General features: G+C 40.1%; 2 protein-coding genes across 2 annotated transcripts in view; both read left to right on the top strand.

Moving 5' to 3' along the window:
* The window catches only part of LOC113161285 (dynein light chain 4, axonemal), a 3,028-nt gene extending 1,265 nt beyond the window's left edge, over nucleotides 1–1,763 (top strand). The window contains exons 3-4 of the mRNA XM_026358781.1: nucleotides 447–530; nucleotides 714–1,763. Of these exons, the coding sequence (XP_026214566.1) occupies nucleotides 447–530; nucleotides 714–878 (249 nt within the window). The 3' untranslated portion in view covers nucleotides 879–1,763. The remainder of the gene's footprint in view (nucleotides 1–446; nucleotides 531–713) is intronic.
* Nucleotides 1,764–9,157: 7,394 nt separating this feature from the next.
* Nucleotides 9,158–13,368, top strand: LOC113161811 (extracellular serine/threonine protein kinase FAM20C-like). The gene is made up of 6 exons (XM_026359617.1): nucleotides 9,158–9,636; nucleotides 10,209–10,384; nucleotides 11,741–11,819; nucleotides 12,132–12,224; nucleotides 12,363–12,854; nucleotides 13,256–13,368. Exons 1-5 carry the CDS (start codon nucleotides 9,158–9,160, stop codon nucleotides 12,562–12,564), a joined length of 1,029 nt encoding a protein of 342 aa, XP_026215402.1. The 3' UTR covers nucleotides 12,565–12,854; nucleotides 13,256–13,368.
* The last annotated feature ends 11 nt before the right edge of the window (nucleotides 13,369–13,379 follow it).

Below are 13,379 nucleotides of genomic sequence, written 5' to 3'. Positions count from 1 at the left end.
CTATAGAGTAGGGGAGACACCGTGTCATTTAAATATCAAGATAAGTTGTATATTTTCAGATAGTCCTATAAGGCATGACATTCATGTTCACACACGTAGTTACGTAACAAATGAATGAAAATGGCTAGAGAGAGAAGATTCAACATTAATTAATGCTACTTTGCCATTTCTGTATGATGTGTTCTGTGTGTGCTAAAGTCATGAAGTAATGCATGACAGTTCAGGTGTATTGCACTTTACACTAGTTTGAGCTGTGGCATACATCAGATTGACTTTAACTCTGTTTCTGAAGTTTATATAAAATTCAAATGTTCATCAGTATCAAAACTAAAATGGTCTAGTCAGTTAGGTATTGTCTGTAGCTCACTTACACATGTGCAGCATGTAATAGGAAAGGCAGATTCAGACAGGAAAATGTTGATCCTACAATCTTTGTTTGTCCTTAGCACACAGACATGCCAGAGGAAATGAGGGTTGAGACCATGGAGCTTTGTGTAACAGCCTGTGAAAAGTTTGCCACGAACAATGAGGTAAGTTCACATTACGTTCAGAATTTTTGTGGTGGCACGAGGGTCAGAGGTTTGGCATGCTGTGCACGTAGTTGTGGTAAACCAAACAGTGTTATGTCAGGACTTCGTTAGGTGGTGTTGATCTCTTTTTATCAAGTTAATAATCTTTGTTGGTTGTTCTCTTTTGTTCCATGTCCCTCTCAGAGTGCGGCGAAGATGATAAAAGAATCCATGGACAAAAAATTTGGCAGCTCGTGGCATGTGGTGATCGGTGAAGGCTTTGGCTTTGAGGTCACACACGAGGTGAAGAACCTGCTCTACATGTTCTTTGGAGGAAGCCTGGCTGTGTGCGTGTGGAAGTGCTCGTAGCACCTCCTCACTGTCCCTCCTTCCCTCTGACGTGGTCACTGGACTGGGATTGAACACCAGCTACCAGCCAGATGCTGGTTAAATTTGTGTTGCGACAGGTCAGTTTGTCCACACTACCAGCCACTGTGGCAGATTTGGAAACATCGTCCTGTTTTAAAAATGTAGTTAGCAGGGAAAATACTTGAAAGGGAATTTTGAGAGTGGCAGTCTCCTTGGCTGGTGGGCATAATAATAGCTTCCTGCCTTGTCTGTTACTGTTCTTTCTTATTCTTGATTTCCTCTCTGAAGCTGAACCCATGGTCCTAAACATGTGTGAATATGCATGTCTAAGTAAGTTCAATTTTAACAAACAATACAACCAGCCAGGGTCTCCAAAGTCCTTTATCCTCATTCCTCTTCAGGGAGCGCGTGTGTGCGAGTGACTTTATATGTTCGTGTGTGCTGGACACACACTTTTTTTGAAATAACATTACACATCCCTTCCTTCGGCAGTTTGTGCTACAGTAAACCGTCCATGCCATCTGTAATGTTTCACACGTGTCTTTCTCTCTCTCCTCTCTCTCAAGCAGCACTAGTGTTTCAATAAAATTTTTAATATTTTTTATGTGTATATATTTTGAAGCAACTTCAAAAACTTCTTTTTAGAGACCGGTGTCATCTTCTTACAACTGAAGGCTCAGTCACCTGAGCTAAATGACACTAAACCTGATCCACCTTTTCTCCCTGTAAAGGTGTTTGTAATAATCCCTAATGATATCACCAAGCTGAGTGATATTAGCAATGTGATTGTTTTTATGTTGTCAGTTTTAATGATCCATTGCAATGGACCGTTCTGTGTGAACTGACCTGATTGTACAATAAACTCTAAAACTGATGAAATAGCAACTTAAACTGTCGTTTGTGTTCTTCAAACCATTTGTTAGTGGCACATTTACACTCATTATGTTCCAGGGAAGGTGGTTTAATTTGAATTCATCGTATGAAAATGCAATTTTTTATAACCCTGCAGGAGGGAAAAGGGATACAGAGGTACAGCAGATTTTGAGGGGATTTGAAATGAGAGAATGAGATATGATTTGTCATTTTTGAAAATCAGTTATGTGATTACAGTCATTAGTGACCAAACTAGCATAGAGAGTATCAATAAATTGTGCTTTTGAATGTCTGATTTTAAACTGTTAAAGTTAAATGTTAGAAAAGAGTAAAAGCAGATGCTTCGCACTGAGGAAGAATGTGCCAGCTGCTGCTTTTACAGGACTTTATATAAGTACAGAAATACACAGAGGAGTGGTCGAACAAAGCTGCTTCCAAAAATACCCTTCAAGTGTTTATTTTTATAAGGAAACACAAGAAGGATAAATGCTGGAGTGTTGGGGACTTGTCAGACTGGATGAGGCAGGTTTTCCCAGCGACACAGGAGAAAGTTGTTTAAAAACAGCTGCTTTATATATTTGAGATCTTATTTTTGTCTCAAGGCAATTGAGAAACTTGAGGGGGAAAGTTGCTGAAACTGCCAGTTTTTATTAAATGTCTTTGTAGAGTGCTTTAGTGAGACTGACACAGATGTACTCCACTATTTCAGCTGTGTGTTTTCAGTGCGAGAGGCTCCAATTCACAAAGCACCTTTCAAATGCATCAATACAACAGCAGTTCAAATCAGTAGTGAAATGTTTTCTTGGCAGACCGATCTGTAGACAGCTGTGTAGGAGGACAAGTGGTGAGAATATAAAGTAAGCTCCCACACTGGAAATATAGAGGGTCAACTTTTGTCAAAGCATTTTATATTCAGCAAGTTAAGCACTACCACCATGTTTATTTATTTTAAATACAATTTCCTTTATTTTTGCAGAAAGTGACTTGTGAGCTGAACCTAAATGTAATTTTATTCAGCTTTATTCAGTTTTTTTCTGCTGTTAAACTCAGACCTTTAACAAACCACATTTATAAGAGTGAATATTTATTTACCTTAAGTAAAAGTACAACTTGCTAGCTGAAGCATTTATTTTGAAAGAGTCCAATCAGTTGACAAATGTCAGTGACATAATTAAGCACATTAAGCATATAGCCACATTTATTTTGTTATTTTTGTGGCGTTTGGCGAATTGAACTTTTGCGACCAGAACTGTGGAGCAACAATAGCAACAAAATAAATCTCCCAGCTTTAGTGTCCACAAAGCAACATTATGCATTGTTAACCGTGGCCCACAGCAACCAGGGCAGAGGGCAGTTTGACCCAGCAGTGCAGGGAGAGAGGTCACCGTTACAGATTTGGCAACACTTGTGTATCCAAACGCTCCGACCTTGAATCGGGTCAAACTGCTCTCTGGCCTCGCAGCCTTCGTTTCTCACTGATGTTCACTGTGGGTTTATTCAGATAGAATTGATTATAATTCAAAATGATGGAGCTTTTTCTCACATTTTGAAAATGTTCATATAAAGGATGCTAATGATTTACTAATGCTCTGAGGTTTCTGTTACTACCTAAGGACACACATTCTTCACTGTATTTGATTTTGTGTTTGTATTTCACCAACTCTATTGCAGTTTAAATTGTCTGACATTAATTTACCCATAAACTAAACATTTTTTTTAAGTTAACTTAACGCTCCTCATCTGTTGTTTACCGTTTGAAAGCCTTCAGAGTTCTTTTAAAGTATCCTGTTTATTGCCCTTTGTTCATTCTTAGTCATTACTACAGTTTGTAGTTGAGTACACGTGGCTTGAAAATGCATACAGTGTCTGAGTTAGTTTCAGATGTTGCCTCCATTCTCATGATGTCTCTCAACAACACACATACATTTTATTTCAGTCCAGATTTGAAACCACTGGTGTAAACGTCCTTTATTTACCCACGCTTTAAACTCACTGACCTTTAATAACTGCAGTGGATTTGTGGATTCATGTCAACATAATACACTGATAGCTGTCACCCAGCCTATTTCATGTGAAGGAGTCTGCATATTCTGCAATTATTTTCACAAATGATTATATTATTAAATCTGCTAGGTCTTGTGTCAGTAAACACAGATCCAGCCTGTGATGCATCTCATTCATTATTCATGTCAGACGGTCTTTATATATCTCCCCCTTCTCACTGTGTCTCCTCTGCATTGTTAAATATTCATCCAAAGAGCCACAGAGTCACACTAAATACCCGGTTACTCTGCACACTCTGAACACTGAAGTGTTTCCCCCACTGCACAGGAAGTAGGCTCATCATCCGTAAAAAGGCTCCGTGGACCTTTACGTTAGGGACACATTACCACATGAAGAAAGAGCTAAATGTCATGCACACAGCTCCTTAATACCATGATCTGCATGTTGACTTTTACTGCTGGTCTTACTGCTGCAGATAACCTATGAATAAAGCATCTGTTTCACAGTTGATTCTGAAGAAGTCTGGGGTTACGCAGCCCTTTTCAACAAAACTTGATCACCACATTATCAAATTGATTTAAAGCTGAAATATGCAATTTAAGCTTGATCTAGCAAAAGACTCAATATCAATTCCCACTTCTCCACCCAGCCCCTGCTACACTCCACAACACTGTCTCCAGTTCGATGAGTGGGTCACAGGAGGTGTCAACAGAACCTCTCCAGAGATGTGTATTGGAGCATATTTCTAAAAATTCACTGTCCTTTTAGTCCTGTTTTAGTCTCTTCTCACTCTTGGGGAAGTTCAACATGTACTTTTTTAGCTGCTAAATGCTCCTTTATGTTTGCCTGCTTTGCTCTCCTCCTTCCTGCCGCTGGGAAAGTAGCATATAGGACATCATCCCAAATAGTTAAGCTCTCAAATAAATGTAGTGGAGTAAATATTTAACAATATTTCCTTTTGAATTTTGGAGTGAACGTATTGGTGGTTGTGGTGGCTAGAGATACGGCATTTGTTAAAGCTTTTACAGAAACAGGCAACAGTCTATTAAAAGTCCATTTGCACATAAATATCATAGATTAGTGATTAGAGACTGTTGATATTGAACTTCAAGCACTGTTTGTTCTCATTCGACGCATCAGTGTTTTGGAAAATATGGGTTCTGTATCTTAGCAACCTGCTTACCACCTGCAACGATGGGTGGAAGGTTGGAGCATCGGTGTGTGTTAGTGAAAGACAGAGAGAAGGAATCTGTAGGTGGTTGGAAATGTAGTGACTGACAACTCGCTGAATTAAGAAGCTGGTAGCTGGTAGCTGGTGAGGTGCGGAGACGAATTTCTGAGAGCTTGGAGACTGAAAATTCACATTTAAGGATAAGAAGAATTAGAGAGGAGTTGAGTGAGGGAAGGGTGTAGCCAACAGTTAGAGATGGAGGGCGATGGAGGACAACAGAAGGGAGCGGGATGGATAAATTTTTCATCTGAGCTGTGCTAGTGGGCTTTTTTTATATCGAGAAATGAAAATCGCAATCCAATATTAATATATGTGTCTTTTTGCAACTGTGTGTGTGTGAGGCAGCTCTCATTTTGACTGTCAGTAGCTGCGACTGTGTGTGTTTCATTAGCTCGTCTCCAGACTGAAAAAATAAAATAAAACAGGACCAGAAGTTTTGGGAAAATGGAGGAATGTGGCGAAATGAAGGGAGAGTAAAAAAGGCAGCAGGCGTGAAAGATAAAAGATGAGCAGGGTGTGCAGATGAAGTCTGAAACAGCTTGTTTATAATACATCAATGAGAGGCAGAGACAGAGATGGTGCATTAGACGAAAGTAACGCATGTAGCAAAAAAAGGAAAAGGCCCAGGAGGCATGAAGGTGAGCTGAGGTACCGTTAAAAACGAAAACATCTAAAGATTGGAGGGAGAAACACGGAGGTGATCCTGACTGCATTTGCTTCCTGATTGATTCCACTCAACTTGCTGAAGGCTGCACGTGTCCTTGATTTATTTAAAGTGTCCTTGAAAGTTGAAATCACTCCGCGATCGCTGTAGCAATGAATTTAAAAAGACACCAACTTGCATTGGATGCGATTTAGCATACAAGTGTGTTGAAATATGAGTGTACAGTTAAATGTTGTTTCTGGCGTTTTAATTTGACTGATGTCACCTCCTGCAGCTCTGTAGAGACCAGTGTATTTCTCTTCACTGAATGGTTTAAAAATCCTGCACTATAGAGTGATAATCACTTCATTACCTGTTTTGATCCCAGTATAATTGCTCTGGCTGTTAAATAGATCAGTTTGTCACTTGAGCTTAAATGTTTTAAGGCGCTGATTTTGATGTTTTGAATCGTCCTCTACGGCGTTCACAATAATCAGATCTTAACCCAGCTAATGACATATTACAACACTAAATTAGGATTTATCTTTTGAAATAACAGTGTTTATCCCTCTGGTATGTGCTGCTCTGCCAAGGAGCATTGAAGCTGTCTCTGGAGGCTTGTGGTGGCTCAGCATCTCGCCCATCTGTATATTACAAGCTGTGACTACAGCCCTGGTATTAATATCTCTTTCTTATAATAATGGCTCTGTAAAACCTGTACTAAGTCACAGCTAAATTATTATATCACCATGCTTACAAAGATAATACTAACTTACTTATTTTAACTGTTACCATAGGGTTGTTGGTAAGAAATACACAGTGACGCTGAATGCTATTATTGTTAGTATGCTGTATTATACATATTAAAGTCCTGGTAAAGCAGTAATTAATGAGTGTATATGAGTTTTTTACACCATAGAAAAATGTGTTAATAACTACTCAGCCTAATTTAAATGATTAAATAAATCCCCAAGTGTTTAAAATTAGGTTTCGACTCCTGATAAAATAGGCAGTGCTGTCTGCTCTGAAACGTGTCTGAAGGCGCTGAGAGCTGCAGAGAGGGTACTTAACGTCATAACATGTTTTCATCCACATTCATAAAACTCAAAAATCACCGCTCTATACTAAAGTCATTCTAGCTGAAATCTCTCTCCCTGACATCTAAAAGCGTCGGCAGTGTTCGGGCCTCTCTGCTGCAGTTATTCCAGACATGTCTGATCTCTCTGCCTCACGTCAGACATCACACATGAACTCACCTCTTCTGTCGAGAGGTGACGTTTAGCCCTCAAACGCTCAGGGCTCATGAGAAGTGGTGTTTTTTCAAAGGCTGTGATAAAAAAATAAATATTGTACAAACAAACATATAAGATATTTTTTTATAATTCCTATTAACCAGGTAAAGTTTATGAAATAATGTGGATAAAGCTGCGTTCCAAGGATGCAGTTTTAGTTATTAGTGATTTTTTTTCAGTGGTACTTTGAATGTGTTTTTTTCTTTACCCAGTGCATCTTCAATCTTCATTCCTGCCCCACTCAAAATTAACTATCCATCCATGAGTTGACAAGATATTTAACAGTCAATTGCAAATTAGTTCCAATCCATTCATATAGCTATTTCAATCTGGACTGAAGATGCAGAGCAGCCAACCAAAAACATGGCTATCCATAGATCCAGAAGGGCTGATAATGTTAATTTAACCATGTCCACAGACATAAATCCACTAGAAATGTTTTAATTTTAGAGTCATTTGAGTTATTTACCTCTGCTAAAGTTCATTTAAACCAATCCTCATCCCCCTCTCCCGTCTCCTTTAGCATTTTCTGCTTTGACTCCAGGTTTCTGGGTCTGGTTTTCCCTGTGTTGGTGTCTGATAACAACCACCTTTTCCCCAGGTGTGCCTTCAAAAATAACATCTCTGTTGCCAACATCCATTCATCTGTGTGCAGAGACCCACATCCTGCCAGCTTCAACAAACCCCAGTCCTTGTAAACTTATTTATTCTGTTTAGTCCCATCATTTTGGAGAGTGACTCATTAAGGCAGACTAATCCTTACAGATAATAAACACTGACATTCAAAGATGTAATCTAATTTGCTCCGTCTTCAATCATTTTCAATCCCTCTGTGTTTTTCATAATGATAATTTTGTTTGCTTCATTTGCATGTAGCTCATGCTGTTATTCAATCATCCATGTTTCATGAGTGCTGAGTGTATTTTATGACCACATGCATGAATACCGGGGAAAACTTCCACTAAATCTGTTCAGTTTGCTCTATTTACAGGATAGAGATGTGCCAGACTCTCTCTTTTGGAGAAAGATGACCCTTTTATGTGCAAGATCAATGTAAAACCCTCTCAGGTCTTTCACAAAGATTTCTCTGCATAAACACACACATAAACAACATGCATTTGCACACACACACACACACACACCCACAGACTTTAAATAGCCATACTTCACAGAAGCAGTGTTTCCTGCGGGACTCCCCATGAAGTCTGAGGTGCCCGAATCAAATTCTGAGTGCAGAATATGAAACATCAATCTCACCCACTGTTTGGTTATGAAGCCGTTTTTATCCAAACTCCAGACTGCAGATAATTTACTCTTCATGTGAACACACTATGTTTACACTTGTACTCAGTTTTCCACTTTATGACTGATTGATCATCTTTTTAAAAATATATATATTTCTCATAGATTTACAAGACAAAACTCTCCAAAGACAACATCTGAAGTCTGTTTTTAAGAATTGTCAGTTGATGTATTTCCTATTTTCATTTATGGATTTCAACAACCAGTAACTGTTCATATGATTTTTAGAAGTATTTCCAGTTCCTGCTTGTGTAGCAACAAATACATGATGTTAACGTGTTTTTTTTCTGTCTGGAATGAAAAAGTTATAGAAGCTGATTTCCGAAGTAAAGTTTTGAAACGTCTAACCGAAGGATGCACAACAACTAACAGACAGACGAGAAATAACAAATGCAGAGCAGCATTAAAGGAGAAGAGTAAACACATTGATTCATGCAGAGATCACTTTAACCTGGCACCTTTCCCTACCCGAGCACGCTAGCAGTTCAAACTGAGTAAAGGCTGACTGGATACTGGATCGAGTGCCATCTTATTCCACCGGGAAAAACAACAACCACCGAGGTGACTGAAGACATTTGAAAAGGAAGGAAGCTTTTTGTAAGTTGCCTTTTGTTTGTCTCTAAATTTGATGACACAGTGACTTCAGTACATGTCTGACAAGGTCACATGAGAATGGGACCAGGTAGGATTAGATTAGTCCTGACTTTTCAGATAAGGGTTGTTTTTTTTGTCTTTATCAAGGCTGGACTTTTTTATTATGTCAGAAATACTTTGCCTGAGCAGTTACTCGGATTTTATAGCTCTACAAACATGACTTTTTCATTTCCTCTTACTATTTTATTTAAAGTCTTTTAAACAAAATGTTTTTTCTCCTCATGTCTGGACCTCTCTCTCTCTCTCTCTCTCTCTCTCTCACTCCCCTCCCAGTAGGATGATGTGGCGAATGTACCGTCGCTCCAGGACAATCTGTCTGTTCTTGGCCTTCACGACCATTTTCCTCCACCTCCTCCTGGCGCTCCTCTCTCTTTCTACTTACCACCAGGCCTGTGACACCCCACTGTCGCCCAGGACACACATCCTGAGAGAACTGGCACATACCAACTACACCTCTGTGGAGATCAGCGGTCGAGCTGCGCTGCCAGCTGATACCACACAAAGAGGTTCTTCCACTAACGATGCCAATAAGGATGCCAAAGGTCATGTGCAAACAGGTTCTGCCTCAATCAACATGGCGGGCGGCGTGGGTTGTAATGGTGCTAGCAGAGCTGAATCCTTGGAGTGTGGGTTGTCAAAGCTGGAGGCGTTGTTTGACCATTCTCTTTACACCATGCCCTTCACACACATCCCCGAGGAAGACTGGCTACTCAAAGTGAAACCAAAGATCAAGGCTAGTGAGAAAAGCTCCCAGATGTGGTCAGTATGATCCAGTTCATGTGTGTTACACATGGTCTGACACGATTCTTCTAATCCAAAGCCACCAAAACCACTTTCCTTAGCCAAACACACTCGTATGTGCTTCATTTAATTGTTTCAGCATCTTCTAGTTGTCAAATTCAAATCCAATCAGTGCAGCTTTACCCTGTCAGGACTGTTAGATTCAATAACTCATACTTCTGGAGACTTTCTGTCACACCTGCAAATCTACATTATGTTGCTTGTTAGAATATGTTGTCGAAGCTCTAAACTAAATCAGAGCAATTTTTCAGACATAAGAAAAGTGATCATATCTTCAACTTATTATTATATAGTCTACAATGGTAAAATGGTATCCAACTGTGAAAACCATCTGCCAGACATCTGAGATGACATCTTGAAATCTCTCTATCTGACCCACTCTCATGGGCGGGACTAAGCAATACTCTTTATATTTACATTTTCAATTATAAACATTTTTTTGTAAATCTTCGTGACATAAATAATATGAGACATAATGTCCTGACACACTCTTTATTTTCCATCACTCTCTGGCTTCCTTCTCTTTCCAGGGTCAGTGCTAGCCAGGAAGGCTACGAGGACATGCAGTGGAACAGCAGCAGTGACAGCCACCCTCCCTGGCTGCGCTTCCACCTAGGAATCTCCCGCTGGCAGCTCTACCCCCATCGTGACCCTAACATGGACGCACTGGCCCAGCAGCTCGCCACGCATCCTATCGTCAGTGCAGGTGTGACACGCTCTGTGTTTTCATCTGGGTGATCGGTGCGTGTAAGGTGTTCTGCTTTTTGTTTTATTCCATCACAACATGGTGAAAAGCAGAGCACAAAGGCTCAAATTGTTTTTGACAACAGCATCACAATGATTGTGTTTCCCAGCTACAAGCCAAGGATGAGACATTTGTTCAAAGAGGACAGGAGGGTCTGAGTCACTTTAGAGTGTGACTCAGTTAACCTCCTGAATAAATTCATGTCTTGATGACTTCTCTCAGACGGCACTTAGCTCAAACACTATACCGCAACTTAAAAAGACCCGATCTGACTGAGCTAAGTTTATTTTTTTGTGATGGTAAAGATGGGTGGGCTTCGGGCAGAGTAAGAAGGAGGGTTGTTGTGACTGTGTGACACCTGGGGTGTAAGGTTAGACTTTTAAATGTAGATTCCCCTTGATGTCCTCCTGAAATGAAAGGCACTGTGAAGCTTTGAGGGGCCTTGGAGGCTCAACAGAGGATGGCTGGGAATACATGAGCCACTGGGCATGTAGCAAACACCTGTGTGTAAATCAATCTGTATCTTTACACTTCACTTTTTCACTGCACACTCTGTTCAGTTTAGTTCAACCTGTGAGGACTGATCTCTGATGCTAATGGTTAAGTGGGAACATCTTTGATTTAGAGGACATTCAGACTGTGTTTTATGGTGAAAATATATAAAGTTTAGTGATTAAAACTTAAAAGTAAATTCTTTAGAAAGTAACACTTCAGTATGTAATATCAGCTGTACAATTAAACACAGTGTTCCAGGAGAACAAGCAGAGAGTTGAGTAGGCAAACTGACTTATGGTTATTAATACAGCAACATCCAGCTTAGGTAGTATGAGCATGCACTTTCCCTACGTGCGATTTATGTTATTGGAAATAAATAGGTTATGGGTATTTGTCCCCATCTAGACAGTTAAGCCCACAGACGATACTCAATACGATGTAAATGGCCTTAATATGCAACAAGTATACATTTCTGTTTAACTCATTGCACCTAATGCTTCTGATAATATACTCTGTCATGCTATATGATGGGAATGAATGCAAAGTAAAACATGTCTTAGAAAAAAATGATTTTTTATATATCTCTATATATATACATATGTAGATATATATAAACATAACTGAGGAACAGAGGAGAACACAGTAGTGTGTGAACTCATTCAACTGATTGAACTGTGTTATATATCTTGGTGACGCACATATGTTTTCTGCTATGTTTTTATGTGTGTGTGTTCCCCGATAATGGCCACTGTGTTTGATGGTGTGTTGTGTGTGCACTGTGTGCTGTGTTGCTATGGTAATGTTCTCAGTGCTGTTTTTCAGTGCAGAAGTCTGGGGGGACGCAACTGAAGCTGGTGATGTCATTTCCCAACTATGGACAAGCCATGTTGAAACCCATGAAGTGAGTCGCAAAGTGCAAATGCAGCTCTCCGATCATATTACAGAGCATCTATAAAATAAAAAGGCACACCGAATCCTTTAAGTCCTCTTGAAATGAATCCAATAAATTGTGATGGGAAACTGTAGGTGAACCTAAGTAATCTTTAGGATGTCGGACAAGTGTGAAATGAACTGCTCAAGTAAATATTAGAAACACCTATTTAATCATAAATCAAGTTGTCTGTGAGGAGATTAGTCACATTTTATGGTGAAGGGAAAACAGGCTTTACTAGATGAAAATGTGCAGTGAATGAATGTGTTCCAACTTTCACAGGCAGGAGAGAGATGATGAAACCAACTACAACCTCTACTACTTCTCAGACTTTGAGAGACACAATGCAGAAATTGCAGCTTTTCACCTGGACAGGTACAAATTGTGCTGCAGTAAGCACAATGAGCAAAACGGCCACATAGTGAATACATGTTATGTAACTCTGTATTGTATTTTTCTCTTTCCCCACTCATATTTGTCCTCATTTTGTACTTCCTTTCACTCTCTCTGCAGGATTTTGGGTTACAGGAGAGTCCCTCCTGTGGTGGGGAGGCTGGTTGATGTGGTCAAGGAGATCAAAGACGTCACTACTGACCGCAAGCTGGCCCGAACCTTTTTTAATTCCCCTGGTAACGCTCAAACACTCTCCTCCAATATTCATGCAGCCTGCTCAAAACAGCCTTGTACTGTATGTCAACTGATTATAAATTTCTAAGAATATTGTTCTTCTAATTCCTCATAGTCACTCACGACCACTCATAACTTATTTTGTCCCATTTTCCTTCCTCCCCTCTCCTCTCCTCTGCTCTTCTGGCTCCCCCTAGTGGGGAATGTGTGTTTCTATGGCCAGTGCTCCTACTACTGCTCCACGGAGCATGCCGTTTGTGGCCGTCCCAGAAAGCTGGAGGCCTCTGTGGCTGTCATGCTGCCAGATCTTTCCCTGGTGACACGTAGGACTTGGAGATCTCCGTGGAGACGCTCCTACAGCCGCAGCAAGCTGGCAAAGTTAGTGGGTACATGAGCTTCAATGACAGACAGACAGATGTGGCTCAGACATGAGATGGGGTGATTCAGTAAATAACCTCTGCACACATCACAAAACTAAGGACAAGATGCTTCTGCGCGAGAACAATTTGAAGGCTTCAATGATCCTTATTTGATTTTTCTGTGGAGGTTATTCAGCTGCGGTTGTGTCACATTGTAATCAACAATAATGCATGTCATACCCAATGAATTTTGAGGTGCTAGCAGCTGTAAAAAGGACAGCTTCTATTGCTACAGGATTATTGTAGAATTGCATATTTTGTGTAAGGCTCAGTAGAATCAGTAGAAGTTATATGCCTATTGTTCAAAATGAAACAGCTAAAAGGAACTGAGTGGTTGTGAAAGATGTGTTTGTGTTTCAGTTGGGAGGCTGAACCAAACTACTGTTCGACAGTGAAAAAAACTCCACCATACAACAAAGGCACGCGGCTGCTGGACTTCATGGACATGGTCATAATGGACTTCCTGATGAGTAGGTGTACACTA

The sequence above is a fragment of the Anabas testudineus genome, chromosome 1, assembly GCF_900324465.2.
Source record: "Anabas testudineus chromosome 1, fAnaTes1.2, whole genome shotgun sequence".
Classification (NCBI taxonomy): Eukaryota; Metazoa; Chordata; class Actinopteri; order Anabantiformes; family Anabantidae; genus Anabas; species Anabas testudineus.
This window is presented reverse-complemented; position numbering and strand designations above follow the sequence as displayed.

Bases quoted from the DNA above. Each gene is read 5' to 3' on its own strand.
- LOC113161811 (XM_026359617.1), top strand. From the start codon at position 9,158: ATGTGGCGAATGTACCGTCGCTCCAGGACAATCTGTCTGTTCTTGGCC. The intron at 10,385-11,740 runs GTGTGACACGCT...GCTGTTTTTCAG, and splicing joins GCATCCTATCGTCAGTGCAG to TGCAGAAGTCTGGGGGGACG. The intron at 11,820-12,131 runs GTGAGTCGCAAA...CAACTTTCACAG, and splicing joins GCCATGTTGAAACCCATGAA to GCAGGAGAGAGATGATGAAA.